The sequence below is a fragment of the Mastigoproctus giganteus genome, chromosome 8 (assembly GCF_048544385.1).
Source record: "Mastigoproctus giganteus isolate SK-2022 chromosome 8, ASM4854438v1, whole genome shotgun sequence".
Taxonomy (NCBI): domain Eukaryota; kingdom Metazoa; phylum Arthropoda; class Arachnida; order Uropygi; family Thelyphonidae; genus Mastigoproctus; species Mastigoproctus giganteus.
In genome coordinates this window covers 12,502,933-12,528,874 of record NC_143582.1, presented here as the reverse complement: position 1 = coordinate 12,528,874, position 25,942 = coordinate 12,502,933, and the positions used below count along the sequence as shown (strand labels likewise).

At 38.0% G+C, this 25,942-nt stretch overlaps 1 protein-coding gene across 1 annotated transcript in view; it reads left to right on the top strand.

Moving 5' to 3' along the window:
• The window catches only part of LOC150081258 (galactoside alpha-(1,2)-fucosyltransferase 1-like), a 53,171-nt gene extending 48,602 nt beyond the window's left edge, over positions 1-4,569 (top strand). The window contains exon 2 of the mRNA XM_090379474.1: positions 3,710-4,569. Coding sequence (XP_090235600.1) covers positions 3,772-4,569 — 798 coding nt within the window. The 5' untranslated portion in view covers positions 3,710-3,771. The remainder of the gene's footprint in view (positions 1-3,709) is intronic.
• Positions 4,570-25,942: the final 21,373 nt, after the last annotated feature.

Sequence of the window (25,942 nt, the reverse complement as noted above, 5' to 3'; positions counted from 1 at the left end):
TCAGAATGTCTATGTGTGCAATGCTACCCGGACACGATAGAAGGACTATATGCTGAAAGCCTTGTGGATTAACTCAAGACTTGAGGACCTCTGCAAGGCTTTTCGGGAGGAAATTTTTAACAGCGTGGCCGCACTTGTAGGTAAAAGAATCTATTTTACAGTGACAGGATTCACCTAAATAAAGGTAGTGTGATGGTTTTTTTCCAGTATCGCTGAAGATACTGTAAGGGTTCGGGAAAAACTGCTACTTAGGAGGGAGAAGGATAATATACAGACATGTGTCTATCTGATGTAGTTGCAGCAGATGATATGCCGCAGCAGCCGAAATTAGCAAGATGGTCTGAAAGCAGCGTTTCAAATGAGCGGTAAGCTAAATTTAAGAAAACCAGCTTAAATAATTTCAATGGATGTGTCAGAGTAGTAACCTGACACATCCATTGAAGTGTCAGGTTACTACCTTGACACATCCAACATGTCACAGAAAAGGTTAGGCTGGCAAAGGCAGATTATGAGAAATCGCTGGCAAAGAGAGCATAGAGGGGAGAGGGGATAAGCAATTCTTCATTATATATAAATGCAAAGAAGAGAAGAACAAACCAGATTGGACCCTTGTGAAATGGACGTGGGATAGTATTAGTTACCTCAGCTGAAGTTGCAGATGAACTCAACAGTTACTTTGCATTTACAGAAGAAAAACCATTTACGTCAATGAGAAGTTATGGGAGTGAAGTTGAAAAAAATGTAAAATGTACTTAATGATGTTGAAACTTCACATGTTTATTTAATAAAAAAAATTTCGAGCCTACTGGCCAGTAAGGCTCCTGAGGTTGATGGCATATACCCTATAATCTTAAGGGAGGCTGCCAATGAGTGCATTGAACCATTGAGGCTAATTATGAGAGCATCACTGGACTCGAGAGTGATTCCGTTGGAGTGGAAAAGTGCCAATGTATCTTCAATACATAAGGGCGGTTCTAAGAGTGAAGTGGGAAATTACCGGCCGGTTAGTCTAACTTCAGTAGTAGGGAAAAAAATGGAGACTACGATCAAGGTGGAATTCAAAATCACTTAGTTAGAAATGGAATTCTGAAGGACACTCAGCATGGTTTTGTAAAGGGAAAATCATGTTTAACTAATCTGGTTAGCTAATTTGACAGGGTCACTCAAGAGCTGGACTTAGAGAATAATTTCGACGTTGTTTATTTGGATTTCAGCAAAGCACTTGACTCAGTCCCACATGAGCGGTTACTTTATAAGCTGGAACAGGTTGGAATCATAGGGAAAATTCTTAGATGGATAGCAGGGCAGGAGCCAGAGGGTTGTGATTAATGGTTATTCCTCACATTGGATTGATGTAAGAAGTGGGCCCCAACGATTAGTATTAGGACTACTGTTGTTTCTTCATCGATGTCATTTATGAAAATCAAAAACAACAGTAGTCCTAATACTAATCGTTGGGGCCCCACTTCTTAGAGGACGTGATGTCTAAATTTGCAGATGATGTAAAGATTGGTAGAGTAGTTAACGCTCGTCGCCAAGCAGAGCTTCTTCAGAATGACCTAGATAGACTTCAGGAATGGTGAGAAAAATGACAGCTATGCTTTAATCCAGCAAAGTGAAAAGTATTGTACCTGGGGAACAGTAACCCCAAAATAACTTATACAATTGGCGGAGTTGAGCTAAACCTATTAAAGTTCCTCGTGTTGTTGATATGATTCGAACCCGGGCCTTTTCCACCCGATGTAAGGAGGACGGTGGTCATAACCATCGTACTACCGCGCAGACAGAATCCATGGTCTGCCGTTACAAAGTCTCTATCGAGTTGCACAAGGGGAGACAGTTTACGTTCGCTACGATCATCAATGAGGCTTGAGAACACGTCATTGGCTTGTCGACTGCTGCTCTGTCCACTTTTGTACACCTTAATTACATCACTGCGCGAACAGTCCAAGATTAGCAGTTTCTGTAAGAATGCCAGTCTGCGCGGGTGGCAACCAGACACCTCAGAGTGGACCTGATTGAGGTCCGCAAAGCTCTGAGAGGGGACAGTAAAATAAATGATGGCTTTCTTAAAGGATTCTAGAATTATGAGCCATAGAGTCTGCGCGGGTATAATCTCGTCGATGACGCGAGGAACTTTAATGGGCCTTTTTCACTCTGTGGTTGAGTTAGTCGGTCTCAGGCGTAGATGACAAGGTTTTTCCCCCTTAAAAACTAGAGGTTTTCGTCCAACAAAACAGGCAAATCGACTAGAGAACACACGTAATTCTGGGTGACCCTAATAAAAAAAAAAAAAAAAAAAAAAGACCTCGTCCCTTGCCCATGTCGACGAAGTACTTCTTATGGATCGCATGCCAACAATACTTCTATTCCCTACAGAGCTTGGCAACCAGACACCTCAGAGTGGACCTGATTGAGGTCCGCAAAGCTCTGAGAGGGGACAGTAAAATAAATGAAGGCTTTCTTAAAGGATTCTAGAATTAGGAGTCATAAATTCAAATTATGGAGGAGAATAGGTTTAACTGTATTATAGAAAGTTTTCTTTTAGTCAGCCATTTGTTGATTACTGGAACAAGTTACCTCCGTGGTTAGTTGAAGCTGTAAGTTTGAAGAAATTCAAGCGTCAGTTACATACATGAGTAGGGAAGTACGTAATTAGTTTAATTTCTTTTCTACTTTTTATATATCTTCTCTTATTTTTTTATATATTTCTTTATATTTTTATATATGATTTATTTATTATTGTTATTATTGTTTGTTACTATTTATTATTTTTTTAATGGTACAGTAAAAAGCCTGTTGCTTCCTTCACTATATGGCTAATACTAATACTAGTCCTATCAAACAGATGCAGTATCCGTTGCATTTCTTTTTTGTAAATAGTTCTATGGGCACTTCTTCTGAACTTGGTCAGTTCTTCTGAACTGACCCCCTGTAGTTCCACGACTCTCTTCTAAATCAATACGAACATGTTTTGCGAAACAACCCACCTTCGCATGTTTGCAGCTGTTGTAAATCCATTGCGGGATGGAGGCTTCCTCAGCAAATCATGTTGAGGGAATGGACCATAATAGACTACGCCGGTCCAGTTCAGGTTGGCAGATCCCACCGTATTTATCAGTCATGGGCTTGAACCCCGGTCTACTCGAAGAGGGTGCGTTATTGCACTTCCACTCTTGACCATGACCGAGCTACGGAGGTATGCATTTCTTAAAAATTACCATTTGTACAAATTCAAGTCTAATACCAACAGGCATATTCTCTTCTCAACTTTCCACCCAAACAAGGTAAAGGTACTTATTAGCGGTTCTTTTTCTTTTGGCTTGTGCAGAAAAAGCCTGGAACTTCCTTGCAACTAATAGTAACAATTCGTACGTGGGTCTTTAATGAGTTTTTTGATTTAAAAATTTGTATTTTCTGCCCAATGATATTTTTCTGCTTACTATAGGATTCCAAAGTGAGTGCAAAACGTTGTGGAGTTACAACGAGGTTATGTGGTTCTCTCGAAATTATTGGGTGGTAATTGTGCACTTTTAAACCAATAACTCTAATGTCGTCTATTTATCGGGCGGAGTAAACTTCTTTCACAACTTGAAGGTAAATTAACTACCCACACCATAGCTTCCATACAAAATCTGAGATTATCATAACTTTGTTCTAATGGTATGCTGGTATTTAGTTAATTTGTTGTTTTTTTATTAATTTCTAGCGTTCTTGGAAGATGCTAATGCCCTCACGATTCATTGCAACGCTGGACGCCTTGGAAATCAAATGGGGACTTACGCCACCCTCATTGGTCTCAGTAGACTGAACAGAAGAACGCCTTATGTCCAGGAGTGTAATGCCCAAATTTTAAAGAATTATTTCCAGTTAAATGCTCCTGAGATCCCCGATTTAAACAATACTTTGAAGAGGCCTTATGAAATCAGTTCAATCCTAAGGGATCAGGACGAATTCATTACACCTACTGCCAACATCCTGACAGGATATTATTATCCCATATCCTACAAGTTCTTTCAAAATGTGCGAGAAGAAATTTTTCAAGAATTTGCTTTCCGCAAAGACATAACAGATTATGCTCAAGGAGTACTTCACGAGTTAAAACAGTATAGATCCACTGCAACGTTTGTGGGGGTTCATTATAGAGGGGGAGATTATCCGAACCACTTAAAGTACTTTCATGGTAAACTGGTGGATAGGGAATATTATATGAAGGCTACAAATTATTTCCTTAACAAATATCCCGATGCTATATTCGTTGGAGTCAGTGATAGCAGAGATCTTTTCCAAAAGATGGTACAAGGTTTGGGTATAGTAATTGCCCCTTCACCTCCAAAAGCAGGCTATGACATGGCTCTGTTGGTTAATTGCAATCACACCATTATGAGTTATGGGACTTACGGATTTTGGGCATCTTATCTGTGTGGAGGCGAGGTGACGTACTATGGCAATTATTTTAAATCAGACAGTCAGTTCCTTAAAGAAGTTCCCAATGACATGTTTTATCTTCCTCATTGGTTGAGTATAAATGCGACAGATGTTGAAAAAACGTTCGAAAATTATTCATAAATAAAATAAAAGTAAAAGAAATGTGTTTGTCACCTTGTTCTCCATCTACTGCCCACACAACAAAGCAGGATACATGATTCATTGGAAAAAGGTAACTTTTTTTTTTTTCCAGTTGCCAATGGTTTCATTGACCACATACATAAAGTTTAGGCGTATTTGGCGATGGGTGGGCGTAAACATGGGTACTTTGACCGCGTTACTCCTGCGACTCATGTGGTGGAAGGTTCTTTGGTTTTAAAAACACCGTTGGTTGTCCTCAAATCCGTGATTGAAAACTGTCATATCAGAGCCATCCAGAACTTACAGTATCTTCTCTTATTTTATATATATTCTTTACACTTTTTATTATTTTCATTCTTTTTTCTTATTATTATTGTTTGTTACTATTCTATTTATTATTTCCATTTTGTTATATTTATTTATTTTTTTAATGGTGCAGAAAAAAAACCTTCCGTGCTTCCGTTGTATTGCACTACATAGTGCACTATATGACTAATATTATCAAAGTTGCTCAGTTTCTGTTGCATTTCTTTTCTCTAATTACTTCTATGGGCACTGTTCTTTTGAATTGACACCTGTAGTTCCCCGACTCTCTTCTAAATCAATACGAATATGTTCTCTGAAACAACCCTCCTTCGCATGTTTGCAGCCATTACCAATCCACTGCAGGGTGGAGGCTTCCTCAGGAAGTAATCTTGAGGAAATGGTCCATAATCGACCCCGCTGGTCCAGTTCAGGTTGGTAGATCCGACCGTTTTTAACAGTTAAGGACTTCAACCCCGTTCTACTCGAAGAGCGTGCGCTATTGCACTGACCATGACCACTTGGCTACGGAGCCATGCATTTCCTAAAAATTACCATTTGTAGAATTATTTCGTGGTAATTGTGCACTTTGCAACCATCATCTCTAACAGAGTCTCTCCACTCGCTGTCTCATAGACGCACTGTTTCTGCTGCATGCCTCTTCTACAGATACTTCCATGGGCACTGTTCTTCTGAATTAGCTTCTATAATCCCCGCTCTCTCTCTCTTTCAAAACAGTCCGAACACGTGCCGCCACCAGCCAACATCCATTTACTGTCCAACTTCAAACCCACAGAACCAACTTTTCATCTTCTTCATTTATTCATTCAGCTGCCGTTTTCTGGAACAACCTTCCTTCATACGTATTTCCTGAAAATTACAATCTACAGAAGTTCAAGTCCAATGTCAACAAATATCTTCTTTCGTCTTTTCAACCTCCAACCCAAGCACGGTACTAAGTACTATAGGTTCTAATACCTCTCGTGTTTGGGGTTCACATAAAAAAAAAAAAAAAACAACTGTAATGTTGTCAATTTATCGGGTGGAGTAAAAGTCCTTTCACAAATTAAAGGTGAATCAACTACCCAATCATTGTTTTCATACAAAATCTAAGATTATCATAACTTTCTAACAGTATGCTGGTATTTAGTTAATTTTTTGTCTTTTTATTAATTTCTAGCGTTCTTGGAAGATGTTAATGCCCTCACGATTCATTGCAACACTGGACGCCTTGGAAATCAAATGGGGACTTACGCCACCCTCATTGGTCTCAGTAGAATGAACGGGAGAACGCCTTTTGTTCAAGAACGGAATGCCAAACTTTTAAAGGAGTATTTCCAGTTAAGCGCTCCCAAGATGCCAAATTTAAACAACACTTTGAAGAGGCCTTATCAGTTCAGCTCACTCCTAAGGGATCAGGATAAACGCATTCCACATACTGACAACATCCTGTCAAGATGTTGGCAGTAGGTGGAATTGCCTCTTCACCTCCAAAACCAGGCTCTGTAGACATGGCTCTGTTGGTTAATTGCAATCACACCATTATAAGCTATGAACTTATGGATTTTGGGCATAGCTCGATTCCACAGTCAAGCAGTGTTACCTGGGTTACGATGTTTAGGGTCAAGCGGCAGCGATGATTTCCCACAACTCTGCGATCAGTTCTCTTGTATTGAATACAGTATCCTGTAAAGGCCAGTTAGTGTGAGCGATATGTAGTTTATGTAGTGCAGTGTAGGGGTTATGTTGTTCATCTCGCTTCTTATCCTAGTTGTCGTGGGAACCACCGACTTCTAATTACCATACCAAGCTTGAGGAGCCCGGTCAGATAGTAGGGATTAAGTTCTCTGGCTTGGCTTCGCTTGAGCTCATTAGCGCCCCTATGAAAAAAGCAGAAATTTTTGTTGGAAAGCAGCGCAGTGGAGATAGCGTAAATTTCTTAGTACAGATAACAGCAAAGAAGGTGGATGTTACAAAGACTTACACCAGGAAAACAGAAGTTAAAGAGACAAAAGAGCACCCTTTTAGAGGAAGCCCACCCTCTACAGGTGTGGACTGTTAAGAGCAGAAAACTATTTGGGACAGTACAACCCACCAGGCGAAAGGTTTGGAATGGGAGGTGGGAGAAAGTGGCTAATGCTTGGCTTTCTGGGGGGAGATATAAAGACATTTGTACTTAAGATGTCTAGATAAACCACTCGCCTGCGCCGGTATAACAGTGGTATCGTCACTGTGCTCACTCACACCGGCTGAATAAGGCCCGAATTCGAATCCCGTCGATGACCCGAGGAACTTTTATGGGCTTTTTTTGACTCCGTGGTTGAGTTAGTCGGTGTCAGGCGTATATAGCAAGATTCTCTCACCGAGAAGTCGCGTTTTTCGTCGAGAAAAGTAGGCAAATCGACCAGAGAACACACGCATTTACAGATACAACAAACAGGAGTTGATGAAATAACTTTCCGGGTGATCGTAATGAAATATTTTTTTTTTTTTAGACAACCACTCCATAGACCGCAGTCTATCCGTGGGTTGTACATAAACTTAAAAGGCAACCAAGCCATTTTTAAGCTCCGTTAAATAAATAAATATACAACACAGTTCAAACATTAAAACTTATAAAGTTCGGATTTGTGCCACTTAACCCCACCTCAGTGAAATAGGATATATAAATAAAAATTCAAGCATTTGCATCCATCCTAGTGAGGGGGGTTTCCATCCCGGCCACTGGGAGGTGGATTTCCACTATATATCTCTTAACCTTAATCTCTTTTTAAAGGCATCTGCGAAAAAACTTTAAAATAAGTAAATAGCCTTCTATCAGCAAACTGAATCCGCAAAGTCTCCAGATCCAGCAAATCTGCAGATCTCTCTAATGTTTATCTAAAATCAACATAATTTACACATTCTAACATAACATGTACAGAGGTTTCTATCTCACCACTAGAAAACTGATCATTCTCTGCTAGGCCAAACTGATGTAATCTCATCGCCAGATCATGTCCTGGCAAATGAAAGGTTGCATTCAAGTCAAATTGCAACCACGGCTTTTTCTTTACTTTAATTATATTAACGCCAGGAAGAAACGTCTCGAACCCCACCTCGATTGCCATATGTCACGTACATCATTTGGTTATCGTATTTTGGGCGCCTCCGTAGCCAGGTGGGCAGGAGCAGCAGTGCGTAGCACACCCTTCTTGATTAGACCGGGATTCGAGCCTGTGACCACCAAATACGGAGGATGCAGAAAGGTCAGGGAATGACCACCGTATATCCCGGGAGCAATATGGCCTTAGTTGCTAATGCTCCTAAAAAAAAAACAAACAAATAACAATATTGTATTTTGGTTCACATTTTAAGTCTACTTTATTAATGAGAAGGCAAGATGTGAGCCCCAAAATCGTACTTCTAATATCGTTCCTAGTACAATATAACAGTCCAGAGAGCATAATCAATAAATCAACAGGTAGGCTACCAGCTATTACTATTAATGCCTCCGAAGAAACTGTTCGGCAAGCTCTGGTTGTACTCAGAACAGCAAATCCCTGAGCCTGAAACAAATATTTTTGGACAGTTGAATTTGAAATTCTATATACCCAAGCATCAGAAACGTAGGTCATAATGAAATAAACAAGCATTCATACAAAAGATTTCTTATTTTATTTTTAAAAAATTTCATGCTCCTGCAACTGGGCAATTATTCATGCTAAGCCTGCTGTTGCTGTTGTTAGTTGGTTTTTAGGAGCATTAGCAACTAAGGCCATATTGCTCCGGGATATGTGGTGGTCATTCCTTGACCTTTCCGCATACTCCGTATTTGGTGATGACGGGCTCGAACCCCGGTCTAATCAAGAAGCATGTGCTACGCACTGCTGCTCCTTCCCACCTGGCTACGGAGGCGCACCGCTAAGCCTGCCTTTCAGTAATCATCTGTACCATCTTCTGAGAGGAAACTTCCAACCTACAAAACTTGCTCCATGTTATTAATCGCTCCAAAGGCTACTGCAGCTCGCTCCTCAGTTTGGAAATACGAGTCACCATATTGTCAAAATGGGCAGATAATCGGCATAAGTAATTAAATCAATTCCTTGATTACTACCGCCTAAAAATTCAAAAAATACAATGTTCCAAGAAAAGGGTCCAAGAATATACCTTCATCAATATCATTGATAAATACAGAAAACAACAATGGGTCCAACAACGAACCCTGGGGGGTGTACCTATATACCTGCCAAGAGGTGGCTTCGTCCACTAGCGAGAGGGGTGACAGTGTTTCGTTGCCCAGGAACCAGGTATCCCATGAATTCTGTTCTTTCAGTGTATTGCCAAAAAAATAGGTGTTTCAAAGTACACCGATGCTTCATAGCCTAAGTTATTTTGCCACTTAACAAGTAGACACGCGAGATTGTGCTGTAGAAAGGTTTTAATTAAATTTAATTAAAAACCTTAACTTTGATTAATTAGTTATAAGGATGCGTATGCGTAGGAATTTGCTTCCTTACCCCAGTTTATTTGCTGTACGTTAATGTCAAAATACAAAATATTACACATCATTTGTCTTAGCATTTGCACATACAAAACCTGCAACTGAAAATTTCGTTTTAAAATTATATATATTAAAGAATAAAACTTTGTGAAACTGGATACGATTAACAGAAACGTGTGTTCATAAACTGTCATTAATCCATTAAATCCACTGATGACGTGATGGAGGAATGTTCTAAAGGGACAAAATTAGTAAAGTTTTTGTTGTTTTTTTGTCTGTTTTTTCAACTCCTTTTAATAATAATTTTGCTTTTTGAAAATTTATATTAATCAAATATAATATTATATATACATATATTTCATAAGAAGTATAATATATTTATGAGCTATTATATATATTCTATTTCATCATCATCAGCCATTTTCAATCCACTGCAGGATGAAGGCCTCTCCAGCAGCCTTCCAGTTCCTTCTGTTTTGTGCAATGGCCATCCATTTATTACCCACGAACTCTTGAATTTCATCTGTCCATCGTCGTTGTCTTCCAGGTTTTCTTTTAGCTCCTCTTGGATACCATTCTGTTATTTTCTTAGTCCATCTATCATCATGTCTTCGAGCTATGTGTCCGCCCAAGTCCGTTTCAGTTCTTTAGTTTTGATAAGAATGTCCTTTACTTGAGCTTGCTGCCTAATCCATGTGTTTCTCTTCTTATCCAACAGTCTGATTCCTAATATAATTCATTCCATTCTTCGCTGTGTGATTTTCAGCTTCTCTTCCATTCTTTTGGTGAGTGCCCAGGTTTCACTTCCATAATTCATGCTGGGGAGTATACATTGGTTCATTATTTTACGTTTCAGACAAAAATTATATTATATTTAGCTCCGAAATAAGTTACAAAGTCTCTGTACTTGTCTTTTCTACCGTGTACCTATTTTTCTTCTGCGATAACAGACTGTGGAATAAACCTAATGGCCCACCAAAAAATTCTGCAGAGGGTAAGTGTACACATACAAAATAGAGGACAGTTGTAGAGTAGCGCAAAAAAATGAATATATTTAAACTCTTGAACTTTTGAAGAAAACCCTCAAATTAAGAGGGGTTTATTTTAAGAAGACTCTCATTTTCATTTAAGAAAACCCTCAAAACCCTCCCATACAGGGTGGAAAAGGTTGAAATCCTCAATGGCGTGAAGCGTTTTTAATGCTATTTTCACAAAATGGATGACTTTTAGTCAGTCTCAGATGAGAGTTTTCTGGTTTTTTACTCCATGAAATTCTGGTTTTTATCTAGCAATGAGCAAACTACTAAATAATACATGCAATTACAGACAATATACTGACGCCTCACAACCTTAGTTGTTCTGGCGCTAAATATAGATAAGAAATCTATATTTAGCACCATATAGATAAATGGTACTGATTGTCCTAATGTTTCATTTCTAGAAAGAACATTGCAACAGATACGAAAATTTTAAAGATACGAAAGTGAAACTAATTGGTTGATCTGACTAGTGTTATAAAATTTTCAATTTTCCTCTTATTGGGCACATCATTCTGTATTCATCTAAATTTTTTACCAGATTCGCTGGAAGAAATCTTACAACAAATTATATACTGATTATCGCAGTTATTAGAATATAATGTTGAATTTTTATGGGAAATTTTCTCTTTTGAGGATAAGGTGTCAAATATCTTGGTAGGCCAGGAGAAATAGGCTGAGTATTGCGTGCTAACTTCCATTAATCTCCAGCCTACCTGTTTATAATTGAATACAGAAATGACATTTGAAAACCATCTACTCAGCATTTCGAAATGGTTCATCCAATGAGTCCTGCAGAACAGTACGCAGTACACAAGGCGTGGCCCGACTATTGCCTTAATAAAAGGAATAATCACCAACCATCTTACTGCAAGCGACATAGTAAAATTTTATTATGCATATAAAAGTTTTTTATTTTTACCTTTCAAATTACGTTTTAAATCCAATAAACCCTCCAAATATAATGTCATAGATAATTGTTCAAATAACTTATTACTTTTTCACCAAAGGCTTTTTTTTTTTACTTCCACTCTGCAATTATCCTTCCTTGGTTTGAATCACCGTTCCCTTGTTTGAGTTATCATAGACAGAAAAGTATTCACAACTTACTAAGTTTGCTCAACACTTTTTGGGACCTTAAATGGCTTGACCAAATCTTAAACCTTTCAGCTCTTAAAGGGCTTGATAAAAATTACTACTCAGCACTGAGAGTGTCTGCCAACCTTAATATTATCAGCAAACTTTAACACGAAATTTAATACCACCATCAGTACCATTAATGAGTTAGAAACAAAAAGGGTCCTAGCCCATAACCACTGAAGAACACTAGTCGTAAAATCGGACCATTACGCGCATTGTCCATTTTGTTCTTTGTCTTCTGCCAGTTAAACATCATTATCCATTCTATAGCATCCTGCTTACAATGTCACACCTATAAAACGGATGCCCAAGACATTCATACAATTGAGTAAAAACGTTTATCAAATACACTGACCTTTTTATTAAATGGGGTGCTGATTTACATCTCATAATATGATGGTGGGAAGAACTTGATTATTGCCACTTGATATTAGCGAGGACTAATACACAGGGATGTAATATGTGTGCATTTCAGGGAGAGAATCGGCAACAAGAAAGATTGAAGTGACTTTGGAAGTGGCAAAGTAATTGGCTCCAGATATGGAATCTCGGAGATTTCAACCTTGCTTGAGGTTTACCTATAATTGCACCTCAGGTGTACATTGAGATTGGTCCTATAATCAAAGAACATCCCGCTAGTGATCATAAACATCTGTGCATCCTATCTGTGGTCTAATTTTCAATCTGTGATCGTAAACAGCTCGTAGATGCAAGAGGCCTAAAGAGTTTTTGAAAAGGGGGAATTATAGAAGAGAAGCCAATTCAGACAGTGATCATGGAAATATCTATAGAAATGACATGCAACAGAAACAAAACGTCTGAGATAGAAAGGAGAAAGGCTCTGTTAGAGATGAGTCATTAATTAATTTAACTTCCCTCTTCTGAATGGAATCCAGAAGCCTCAGAGAGGTTTTGGGGCCACCGTCCCAGATATGGGAACAATATTCCATGGTACAGCAGATTTGCGACTTGTACAGAGTGACAAGCTGTTTATAAGAAAAACAAAAAAAAAACCGAGACCGAAAGAGAAAAGCCAGTTTTTTTTAGAGAAGAAGCAATATTTGTAATGTGCTTATGCCAAGAGAGAGATTAGAAGTCCGGGTAATCACCAATACATATATACGATCTTGCTTAGAAATCAGAGTGTCATCGAAAATAACCATAGAAGTAGACGAAACCTTTTTGGGAAATATAAGAGAGGACTGAGTTTTAGAAGGGGTGAAATCAACTAAGTTATTTTTGCCCCACTGGAGAATTACCTCAAGATCAGCATTTAAGGAATGGTAGTGGATATTCGAAAAGTCCAAGCTGTTTCTGCAAGGCATGGTTTCTTAAACAAAGAGGAATAAAACCGGAGAAAGAACTAGACTTTGGGGAACACTAGCATTAGTGGAGAAGTTAGGAGACAGAGAACCATCTACCATCACCCGCAATGAGCGGTCAGAGAGAAAATTGAATACCCAATTACAAAAAATAGTTGGAAAACCATAAGATAGAAGCTTATTTAGAAGACCTTTATGGCAAACACGATCAAAAGCTTTTGAAATGTCAAGAGAAACTGCTTGAGTTTCACCAAATTTTTCCATTCAATTTGTACATAGATGGGTAACATAAGCCAGAATATCACCAGTAGATCAACACTGACGAATTCCATACTGGCGATTGATCAGATAGAAGGTTTCTAGATAGCTTTAAGAGTTGGCGGTTAATTGATTTCTCCATTAATTTAGATGGATTAATAGAAGTAAGTGCAATGGGACGATAATTATACGGGAAGGATTTGTCACTCTTTTTAGGAACTGGCTGGATATGAGCAAATTTCCGAGCAGAAGAGAAAACACATTTGGAATAAGAAAGTGAAAAAAAAAATGGCAATAGAACCAATTGTTTTTCACAGAGGTGGGAACAGAGTTAGATGGGCAAAAGTTGCGGGCAGTAGCCATTGCAAAAGACCAGAATGCTCGACTACCATTTGGACAAGAAGCAAGAGGCTTTTATATCAATTATATATACAAATTATTAGTAGATTATAGTAAATCATTCGGTTAATTCGATTACAGCAAATCATCCAATTAATTAACTCAATTATATCATTTGAATGATATAATCATGTGCATGTTATGATATAATCTTGCATGTGCACGCATTGAACACTCTGTTATAACTCATCTGGCCTCCACGGTGTACTCAGTGCCATAATGTTCTCCCAGAAAACATATTTTACTTGACTGCTCCTATTATCAGCAGGAATGGCTAGAATCATTCCAATCTCACAGAAGTTTACTGGTACCAACAAAAACAATGAAGCACATCTTCAGAAAAACAAACCTAGATGAGTTTTTCTGCTTTCTAAAGAAGATGTGGATGTTCTCTCACTTCTAAAGACTTAAAAAATGAAACCATTATATTAATTTGAAAGGCACAATATGGCCACTGAAAACTTCAATACCCAAAACGTTCAATATCTTTACTTCTGTAATTATGTGGTACAAAAGGAAACGGTTTCTCATATCGATTATAAAACATTCTCAAAGTTCATTATCATCAATTTACTTCAGAATGAACACGTGCAAGATAAAAGTTTGGACTTCGCTTATCTGTAAGTCCGATATCTGAATTGAATTGCACTGATAAGAACTCGATTCGTGCTTGCGTTTATCAACGAAGACAAATAATTTGTCTTTATAACAGTTAGCTAGGATTGGTTGGAGTAACTGATAACTTTTCAGAGTGGGATTTAACAGTATAGTGGTGATCGTATTTTTGTGTAAACTCGCTTGGAAGAGGAGGACATTTTGGATTACGTAGTTTACTGTGATTTTAATAATGGTTAGCATCATTCGAAAAACATACATCAAGTTGGCGATTATCTGTGTAGTTGTCTTCTGGACTATGCACCTCTTTTTCGTCTCCTATAAGTGGCTGTTGAATAAACCTCAAAGATTAAAGGATTCTACAGACGGTAAGCAAATTGTTCTAATACAAAATATGGTAAATTAGAGAATATCAATAACTCCATGTATACTGTAGTTAGCTTTATTTGATTAAACATTAATCTTGGGTAAAGGAGGAGGGACTTATAATCTTTCTAAAGAAAGCAAAATTGAAAGCTGGTTTTATATAAACTCACTTATACATAAGGGATTATGTACCCTGTAGGTAGATCGAAAAGAATTAAAATCATTGGGCTTATTAAGGGCTGTAAATTGTGTGTTTTTTGCAATCATTTGCCAGTTTCTCTGGATGAAAAGCCAATATTTCCGAATTCTAAAAGTAAGATTGGTGAATACCCATAAGGTTATAGTATGTGATGATAATTCATTCTGGATGCATCTGTGATAGAATGGGATACTTATATAGCATCGATATTCCTAAAGCGCTACTCATTGATGTTGCATTAAAACGGGTGCAAGAATATTTGTTGATGCTATCGGGGCAGTGTTAGGTGGGTTGGAAAACTGCTAGCTTGGGGGGATACAAGGACTAATAGATTAACAGTAGCCACTGGCAGAGGTGAAAGTGATTCTTGCACTGCTTCTATTGGAATGAGCAACAACCTGGAAAATAAGATGCAGGATATTTCAGAGACTGCTGGGAGTCACTGCGGTACAAGTAAACACATGGGTTGTGTTAGGGTAGCTAAGACAAAGAACAGGTGCATGTATACTTGCGTGTACACCAATGCTAGGAGTTTGGTAAATAAATTTGATGAATTTGAGGTATTGCTCAAAGCATCAAAGGCGGATATTGTTGGGATATCAGAGACGTGGTGTCACACAGATATAAGGAATGCAGAAATGGAATTTGAGGAGTACAATGTGTACAGGACGGATAGACAACATACGAAGGGAGGAGGGATTATACTATTAGTTAAGAAATACATAAAATCCAAGGAAGTGAAGCCAGTCGACATCGCTGGACAGTGCAGTGTCGAGTCAGTTTGGCGTGACATAAGCATTGGGAGATCAAAATTGAGAGTAGGAGTGTGCTATAGGCCAAATGACTCTGATGAGTATAATAAGAACTGTACGGGGAAATAGAGTGGGCCAGTAAATCAGAGAGTCTTATGATGGGGGATTTTAATTTCCCAGATATTGACTGGAATTTGGGGGCTGGACACTCACACACTAGCAAGGCTTTTGTGGATTTATTGGATGATTGTTTTCTACATCAGCATGTTCGGGAGGCAACTAGAGGGAGTAATACTCTTTGTCTGATTATCAGTAGTGATTCCTCCGTGCATTAAGAATCTGCAGATAAAGGAACCACTAGGTGGCAGTGATCACACTGTTCAGAAGTGGGATTTACTCAAAGAGGTAACTACCATTAGGGGTAAAGGGAAGAGTTATTGCTCTCGTAAAGGTAACTACGGTGTTCTGAGACAGTTTTTAAATTCTATACGGTGGGACCAAGTGATGATGTTACCAACAGCAATTCAAAATCGGAAGCATTCAAAGAATTTATCTAGGAAGCTACAAGGCTTTACATACCAACAAAGAAATATTGTTCAAGGTTTAGGCCTAAATGGATGTCAGATGAACTAATGAGACATGTGGCAGAGAAGAAGAATGCATGGGATACATACAAATTAACACGTGACACAGAAGCCTATGATAGATATAAGATGGTCTGTAATCAAGTCACAAAGGAGATTAGGCAGGCAAAGGCAGATTATGGGAAATCTTTGGCAAAGGATGCAAAGAAAAACAACAAAGAGTTCTTTACCTATGTAAACCCTAGAAGGTAAGGGATGAATCAGACTGGTCCACTGGATACTGATGGTTCAACTGTTGATGATCCTGCTCAGGTGGCTAACAAACTAAATGAGTATTTTGCATCTACATTCATCCATGAGGAGTTATTTAGGAAGGGGAATGCCAGAGGTGAGTTAAACTCTGGCAGTGAGCTGGATGATTTTGTAATAACTGAGAGGAAAGTGGAGGAGAAATTGTTGAAGATAAACACAAGAAAGGTACCTGGGTTGGATGGGATCTATCCAGTTATATTAAAGGAGGCAGCAAAGGAAGTAAGCAAACCCTTAGGAAGTAAGCAAACCATTACTATCGTTTTAGTAATGGTCAACTTATACAGTAGTCCACAAGGGTTACTGTTTCCTGCAGTTCTTACCAAATTCTGCCATGATCTTAACTTATGCTGATAAATAGCCCTATGATATTCCCTCCTTTTACACCTATATATTTCCTTATAATAGTTATAAGGAAATATATAGGTATGCAGCTATGTTTAAATGCAGCAAAATGCAAAGTCTTGCACTTTGAGAACAGCGACCATAAAAAAAAAAAATGGAAGAGGAAAAGGATCTGTGAGTTACGCACGGACAAATATGAAGTTTTCTGAGCAGCGTGAACAGTCAACCATGGAAGGCCATGGTGACATAATTTTCTTCTTTCCTATTATCCAAAAAAACATGTACTACTGCCTTAAATGATCGCCAAGCTGCCAATTCAACCTCCTTTAACTGGGTTACAAACACATCGTCTTTCAGGAGTTTTTTGGGTCCTACGAAAATTCCTTCCTTAAGTTTGGCCTATGTTAAATTAGGCAACACACTTCTCAAGTATGCAAAATTCGATTAATTTTTCATTAATCGAAGTTTGATGTGCAGGGATGGAAGAAGAACCCCGTTTGATGTTCTTCTGTCGCACGACTGTCCCACAAACACAAAAAACAAAAATATTTTGCGAACCGTCCCTGAAACCCAACAAGCAAATCAATAACCTTAAGATCATGTGTCCCAACATATGTCCCATATGTCCCAACCATAATCCTGGTATTTTATAGCATGTAGAAACTTAGACATGCTTTCATGATTTTCTTTAAGCCCAACTGAATAAAATATAGGAACTGATGGAAATTACTTTCCATTATGAAGCATTGCTATATTCATCGCTAAAATCAAGAGAATTAACTTATATCTCTTAAAATAAATATCCAGTCATCCATCAAAATCATTAATTTAATTTTAATAACATCATTCATCTCTCAGTTTTCTCTCGGAAGAGGTTTCGCCTGCAGCCAACGAATGAATCTGGTACCTTTCCTCTCAGCATAAGTTCTAGTGGGATCTGACACACCAACCCTGGATAGTAGAGGTTTAGAAGAAACATTTCCTGGTTTAAAAATCCCGGTTCCTGTTTTTTAACGATGAAGGAAAGTAGTCTAGTAACATCCAGGAACTTAAGATCATACCATAAGATAACTTTCATTGGACACTGCATGTTTAATTATCTGTTGACACAAATAATTTTTTGACCATTGTGTGTACATCTCTAGAATTTCTAATTGTCTGGCATGATCCGTTAATGAGATCATCCAGTGTTATCCCACTGCTGAGATTTAATTAATATACTGTATTATCTTCTTGTTTTCTCTTCTAGTGTTCTTGGAAGATGGTAATACTCTCACGATTCACTGCAACCTGGGCCGTCTTGGAAATCAAATGGGGACTTACGCCACCCTCATTGGTCTCAGTAGAATGAATGGGAGAACGCCGTATGTTCAAAAGTGCAATGCCCGACTTTTAAAGGAGTATTTCCAGTTAAGTGCTCCTGAGATCCTTAATTTATACAACAGTATGAAGAGACCTTATGAGATCACTTCACTCTTGAGGGATCAGGACAAACACATACCACGTGATGCCAATATACTGACAGGATATGAATATCCGGTATCCTACAAGTTCTTTGAAAATGTCCATGAAGAAATTTTGCAAGAGTTTACTTTCCACCAACACATAACGGATTATGTTCAAGGAGTACTTCACAAATTAAAAGAGAACAGATCTTCAGCGACATTTGTAGGGGTTCATTATAGAGGGGGAGATTATTCAAAGGTGTGGTTAAAATATTTTCACGGTAAAAGTGTAGATAGGGAATATTATATGAAGGCTACAAATTATTTTCTTAAAAAATATCCCGATGCCATATTTGTTGGAGTCAGTGATAGCAGAGATCTTTTCCAAAAGATGGTCCAGGGTCTGGGAATCATAATTGCCCCTGCACCTCCTAAAGCAGGCTATGACATGGCTCTGCTGGTTAACTGCAACCATACCATTATGAGTTATGGGACTTATGGGTTTTGGGCATCTTATCTCAGTGGAGGTGAAGTTACGTACTATGGACATTATTTAAAATCAGATAGTAAGTTTCTTGATGAAGTCCCTTATGATAACTTTTATCTTCCTCATTGGGTGGCTATAAATGCGACAGATGTCCGATGACTTCTGTACATATCAAAGGCTTCTAATAAAATTAAAAATTTAATTAATTTAATAAACAAATTGAAGTAAAAGAAATGTGGGTGTGTTTTGTCCCGCTGTTTTCTGTTATTTATAAGATTATAATTTCGAATTAAAAGATTTCTAATTAAAAACATCACCAAATTTTTTATCCCGCACAACTTGTGCATGCCTTCAGATACAACTCTCAGTTTTCTCTCGGAAGAGGTTTCGCCTGCAGCCAACGAATGAACCTGGTACCTTTCCTGTCAGCATAAGTTCTAGTGGGATCTGACACACCAACCCTGGATAGTGGAGGTTTGGAAGAAACATTGCTTGGTTTAAAAATCCCGGTTCCTCTTTTTTAACGATGAAGGAAAGATCACAACGTGACGAAAACAGTATGAACCCAGAACCCATGGACCCATCTTGCCAGATGTCAACAATACTGAAGATTTTCGAAGAATATTTCCACCTACAAAAGGGTTCTTCCAAGGTCAGATTTGGTAGTGTGGATTCCAGGAATGATAGAAGCAATTCAATCAACTGCGAAGGCCTTCCGGATCACCAGATTTCGATCCAGTTCAGTACCTCTGGAAGAAGGTCGAAAGAGCTCTTCGGTGTAGAGATCTGCAACTATCTAACTCGCAACAACTATGAGAACTTTTTGAATTAACACTGACTAACATCCCTCTGGCGCGAATTCGACATTTCGTTGAGTTAGCGCGAATCCAGGCTGAGGGCTAAAGTGGACCTACTCCTTATTAGGTAAGTTTACGTAATAAAGTCGTCACCGAGTGTATGTATATGTCTCTGCAATAATAATTGATGCTTGTAACCATTCTTTCTGACCTGCCCATATCCTTGGTTCTTAATTTAACTCTGTTATTTCTCAGAGTGCCAAATCTCGACTAATAGCCTGTTTTACCTCAAATCGAATCTACCAATGTTTAAAATTCATGTCCATCATACCATGTTAGATCTCATCTGGATATCACTTGATCTTTATGTTCTCTTTCTGTCTTTCTTTATCTCTTTTTCTCTTCTGCCCTTCTATCAACGAACATTGTCGTTTATGAGCTGTTCTGTTACGTCACAGATCTCCTATTCAAAGTGAAGCCTGCCATCCTTTGTTCAGCTGATAAAGAGGTCCTCTGCTTCGTAAACATCTTTCATTTACTTTTATTTGTTCTTAACTTATCTTATTTACTTTATCGTTTTACCTATGTATTAGTACCACTTATCTTAATGTTTTATCAATTCTTAATTTCTTCTTATTCTTACCTTTGTTTTATATTTATGAAAATTCCAAACACGAGATAACCTGTAGTAGTTAGTACCGTGCATGGGTTGAAGGTTGACAAAATGAAAGAAGATACTTGATGACATTAGACTTGAATTTCCATAGATTATACTTTTTCAGGATAAATCTCGTGAAGGAAGGCTGTTCCAGAAAACAGAAGTTGAATGAGGAAAGGAGGAAATGAAATGAGGAAGAAGAAAAGTTGGTTCTGTCAGTTTGAAGTAGGACAATAAAAAGATGTGGACTGTTTGTGGCACGTGTTCGGACTGCTCTGAAAGAGAGAGCGGGAATTATAGAAGCCAATTCAGAAGAACAGTGCCCATGGAAGTATCTATAGAAAAGGCATGCAGCAGAAACAACGTATATGAGACAGAGTGGAGAGACTTTGTTAGAGATGAGTCATTAATTAACCTAACTGTCCTGTTTTGAATGAAATCTAGAAGCCTGGGACAGGTTTTGGGGACACCGCTCCAGATGTGGGAACAATATTGTGGTAGGGTGAATTTGTGATTTGTGCAGGGTGAACAGCTGTTTGAAAGAAAAGTAACGCTGAGAGCGAAAGAGAATCACCATTATCCAGCATTACAGGAAATACTCTCAGCATAATAAAATCAATCCTGGAGCATAAACATCTCATCATCTCACATGGTAGCTTCCGGACAACGTGCACTACTAATAGGGGTATCCTACAAGGGGGAGTCCTATCATCAACCCTATTTACAGCAGTGCTAGAGCCCTTCCTGGCGTCCCAAACTGATTTCTAGTCATATGCTGATGACCTGAAATTTTACGTTACATCCTCTAACAAAAAGCAGGTTGTAGCAACTACTCTGCATGCAAATAAAAATATCCATCACCTTGAACAATTTCTGACCTCGATTGGTTTACAGATTAACCAAGCAAAGACAGCCCAAATATCATTCACCTGGAAGAAGTCACGCAATAATATCGACGTTACCATCAACGGATCACCCATTAAAAAAGTTAAAACGCATAAGGATCTGGGGTTAGTATGGGATAAGGGTCTGACATTCCAGGCACACCTCCTGAACACGAAAACAAAAATGTGTTCTGCTATGTGGGCAATCCGCAAGGAACTAATGGGGATAAACAATGCTGAATTGGTCAAGAAATAAATCTTTCGATGTTAAAAGATGGAGCAATATGGAGTCAACTGAGAGATGTGGTACTATCTGATAGCATAAGATCTTACTAATCGAGTAATTTTCATTTACTTTTTAAGATGGCCAAAGCCCAAAGCATTCATTAGGTGTATTAGAGTGCTTCTAATGCATTTTCTCCCTCCTTTGTGGTTGTGCTCTTGTAACATTGGCATGTACTTTATTTTAAAAACGAATAGAGTTGGTGGAATTCAAAACATGGTAAATTCGAATTGAGAGTGGATTATATAGCCCTCACGGGTAACGCGAAGTGGATATAATCACCATCCTCCCCACACTGGATGGAAAACTCCTGGGTTCGAATCCCGTGAATGATATGAGGAATTTTTATAGGCTTTTTTCACAAATTGACTAAGTTAATCAATCTCAAGCAATGGCTGATGGTTTTATCTCTTGAAATTGGGGATTTTCATCCAGCAAACTTTGTAAAACTGGATACAATTAACAGAAACGTATATGCACGAACTGTTATTAATCCATTAAAGTCCTGATGATGTAATGGAGGAATATTCTAAATGAACAAAACTCGTAAAATTTTTCCTCTTGTTTTTTTAATTCGCTTCAATAATAATTTTGTTTTTTTGAAAATTCAAAGATTAATGAAATATAATATTATATATATACATATTATAATTCATTAGAAGTATAATATATTTATGAGATATTATATTTATCACCATAACAAGTTACAAATTTCTATTTGCTGGATGAGAAACCGTATTTTCGAGAGCTATACAACCATCGCCTGAGACCGATTAACTCGGCCACGTTGTGAAAAAGGCCCATAAATTGTATATCGCTTGGAATTAAGCGTTTTTATAACTTTAATACGAATTTAACTGCTCCACCCATTGCTTTTTCTCACGTGATCTAAGATTATAATATCTTATTTATTCCAACAGTATGCTGATATTTAGTTAATTGGCGCCTTTTATTCATTTTTAGTGTTCTTACAAGATGCTAATGCCCTGACGATTCACGAAAGTCTGGTCCAGGGTCCGGATATTGTATTTGCTCCTTCACCCCCAAAGCAGGCTGTGATATGGCTCTGTTGGTTAATTTCAATCACATCATTATGAGCTTTGGGATGTTTGGATTTTGGTCATCTTATCTCTGTGGAGGCGAAGTGACATACTATGGCAACTATTAAGAATAGCATGATTCGCTCCATCCAACAGTCCTACGTAATATGTTCTGTCTTCCTCATTGTTTTGGTTTAAATGAGACAACAGATGTGACATAACTCTATGTACATTCGAGCTGTTAAATAAGGTTGGTAAATAATGAATAAATAAAAGAATTATTGGTGTCTTTTCTTTATTGTACTATTTCATTGGCGTAGTGGTAGTGGCAAATGATACGAGAAAGCAGGCTAATGTAGCATCAGCCAAGCAAAAAAAAATTACACACTTCGCCCATCCATATCCTCCAAGGATTTGTTTAGTTCTTCCCTGAATTTATTCAAACCATCCACTTCCACAACAATAGATGGAACCCTGTTCCAGCAATGAACCACCCGCTGGTTGAAGGCAAATTCCGCATATCTATCCACAAACTATCCTTCCTCAACTATGTCCATTCACGTATGTAGTCTCAGCAAGAGGAAGAAACATATTCATTCGATCCATTCAAGGTTTAACATACCTCAATTAGATCTCTCTGCAGGTGCCTGGTCTCCAAATACTGTAATTTGCATAACAGAAGCCTTTCTAGTTAAGAGCATCCTTTTGTTCCTTTTATCAATCTGGATGCCACTCTCTGTACTCTTTCCAGCAGCTCTACATCCTTCCTAAGGTGAGGCCTCCAGACCTGCATACAGTACTTAACATGCGGCGCAACCATGGCCTTGTACGAAGGGATAATCACCCCCTTATCACTGCTAGAAAAGTTTCTGTATATCGTGGACAAAATGCGATAAGCTGTCCTGGCAACATGTCTACACTGATAAGAGAATTTCATATCTAACTGGACAATTACCCCCAGGCCTTTTTCATTTTCCACTACCTTGAGTGTAGCACCACACAGTTAATATGTTACTTTGAGTTTATTGCTAATTTGTTTATTTTTCAATGTTAAACTTTACTGTGTTTCTCAGCCCATCGTCCCTATTTTCCTAGATCTTGTTGCAGTAGCTGACCCTGATTACTGTCACCCTGTTAACTTCCCTGCCAACCTTTGTATAATCTGAAAACTTAGACATTAAGACTGATATACCTTCATCAATATCATTTATAAATATTGAAAAAATAATGGGCCCAGTAATGAACCATGGAGGACTACACTAATGACATTAGTATACGAAGAGCAGTGCCCATTGACAACCACTCTCTGGCTTCTTCCACTTAATCATCCCCTTCTTTCTTCATTCATCATCCATCATTCTTCTTCCACTTAAACTTGCCCTTAATGCCACATCACTCCAGTTTGCACAGCAGTCTTTTATATTCAACAGTATCAAAAATCTTTCCGAAATCCAAATATATGATATCAAAATTATTTTTTGAATCCAGTTCCTTGGTCACTGCATCATAGTAATCTATCAGATTGGTTAGACAAGACCGCCCCTTGACAAATCAATGCTCTGATTGTAGTATAATTTCATTCCTGTCCAGATAGTCTTTTATTACTTCTTTAACCAGTGACTCCATTTGTGAATTTCGGTTACATTCGCAGATCTCCGGTCCATAGACCTTCCCTGAATCCAAGGATTCTCTCATAATTATGGATAAGGATTTGCTTGCCTCATTTGTTGCCTCCCTTAATATGATTGGATACATCCCATCCATCCCAGATACCTTTATGTTCAGCTTCAATAATTAATCTTCCACTTTCCTTTCGGTTTCCCACAAAGTCATTTACCTCCTCGTTGATATACTTCCGACATTCTCTCGCCTAAAGACTTCCTCATGTGTGAATGTAGATGCAAAATATCTATTCAATTTGTTAGCAACCTGAGCAGGGTCATCAACAGTTAACCCACAGATATCAAGTGGACTAATATGATTCAACCCCTTCCTTGTACTGTTAATATTAGTAAAGAAGTCTTTGGTGCTTTCTTTGAATTCTTTACAAGAAACTTCTCCATAATTTTCCTTAGCTTGCCTGACCTCCTTTGTGACTGGATTGCAAAGTAATTTATATATACCATAGTCTTCTGTATCGCCTGATAATTTATATGCATCCCGTGCGCTCTGCCACGTGCTCAATAGTTCATCTGACATCCATTTAGGTCTAAGTCTTGGATAACAAGGAATAAAGTTCTCTGTGGAGATATTTACCAAACAGTTATCAACGAGGGCCAGTGGAGACTATAATAAACTGTCTTTTCCCTATCCCCAACTAGATAGAGAAGAGCAGGCTGAAACATATAAACAAAATCAAGAACATATAGGGTCGATAGATGTACCACTGTTCTTCTTGGTAGAACTTGAAGCTGTGGTAGCTAAACTATATAAGAAAACGTGTCCGGGCATTGATCTCTTAGAAAATCAGGTAATGGCTTAATCCTTTGAATTGCACCCTAACATTCTCCTAAATATGTTCAACAAATGCTTTTTAGAAGGTGTCTTTCCAGAATCTCGGAAATTGGCATTACACAAAATCCTAAATAAACTGTGCAAGAAGAAAACAGATCCAAGAGCATATAGGTCAATATCACTTTGGCGAACCTGGGCAAGCTCTTTGAGAGGATGATTGCACCTAGAATACTGAAGAATTTACAGGATAATAACCTCTGTTCTATCCATCAACATGGATTTAAAAAAAGGACACTCAACAGAAGATACTATTACAACTCTGCTTAAACACATACAAGACTCATAAAGTAAATACATCTTGGCAGTGTTCGTTGACTTTGAGGGCGCTTTCGATTCCCTTTGGTGGGAGATTGCCCTCGGGTCACTGCGAAAGGCAAAACGTGATCAGTACACATACCAAGTTATGCGTTCTTATTTTAAGGAAAGGAGAATCAAAGTTTGTGCAAGGCACCTTGAATATAGTACACCTATTTCCAGATTCATAAATATATTCTCAAAGTGGCATGCAATTTTCATCCCGGAACAGACATGGGTTCATAATGGGAGAACTTCATGTTAAAATTGAAAAAGGGTATCTTAGAAGAGAATAAGATAAAATACGAGCTAAAATATGTATTTTGAGAAAAAATCTTAATAAAAGATGGGAAATTAATGAGATACTAAAGCTGCAAGTAGAAGTTGTAAAACTACAAAGAAAGTTGTGGATGGTGACCGTATAGAAGTGGATATTATTGATAAGAATGGTAGAAACAAAAGACAAGAAACTACAGGAACTACTTCATAAATAACTGTAGCATGGATTATGAAGGTGTTTAAGTCGGGATTTGACTCCAGGAAAAATGGAATTATGTCCTAATGGAAGAAATCCTACTATATAGGAATTATATACCATATTTTACTTTACAAATTGAAGACAAAAATAAATATGCTGAGAGTAAGTTGAATACAGAACTAGAATGGGACACAATAATAATACTGGACAATGTTGAGTGCCTTCTTGTTTGTTATCTCTGGGTTGTTCTACAAGACATGGCATTAAATATTATTGTGAAGTGTGAATTGATGACATAACTAAAGTAACTGTGAGTATTAAACAAGAATACAACATCCAGACCTTCTTTTGAGATTTAGACTCTGCCGAGATGGTAACCTG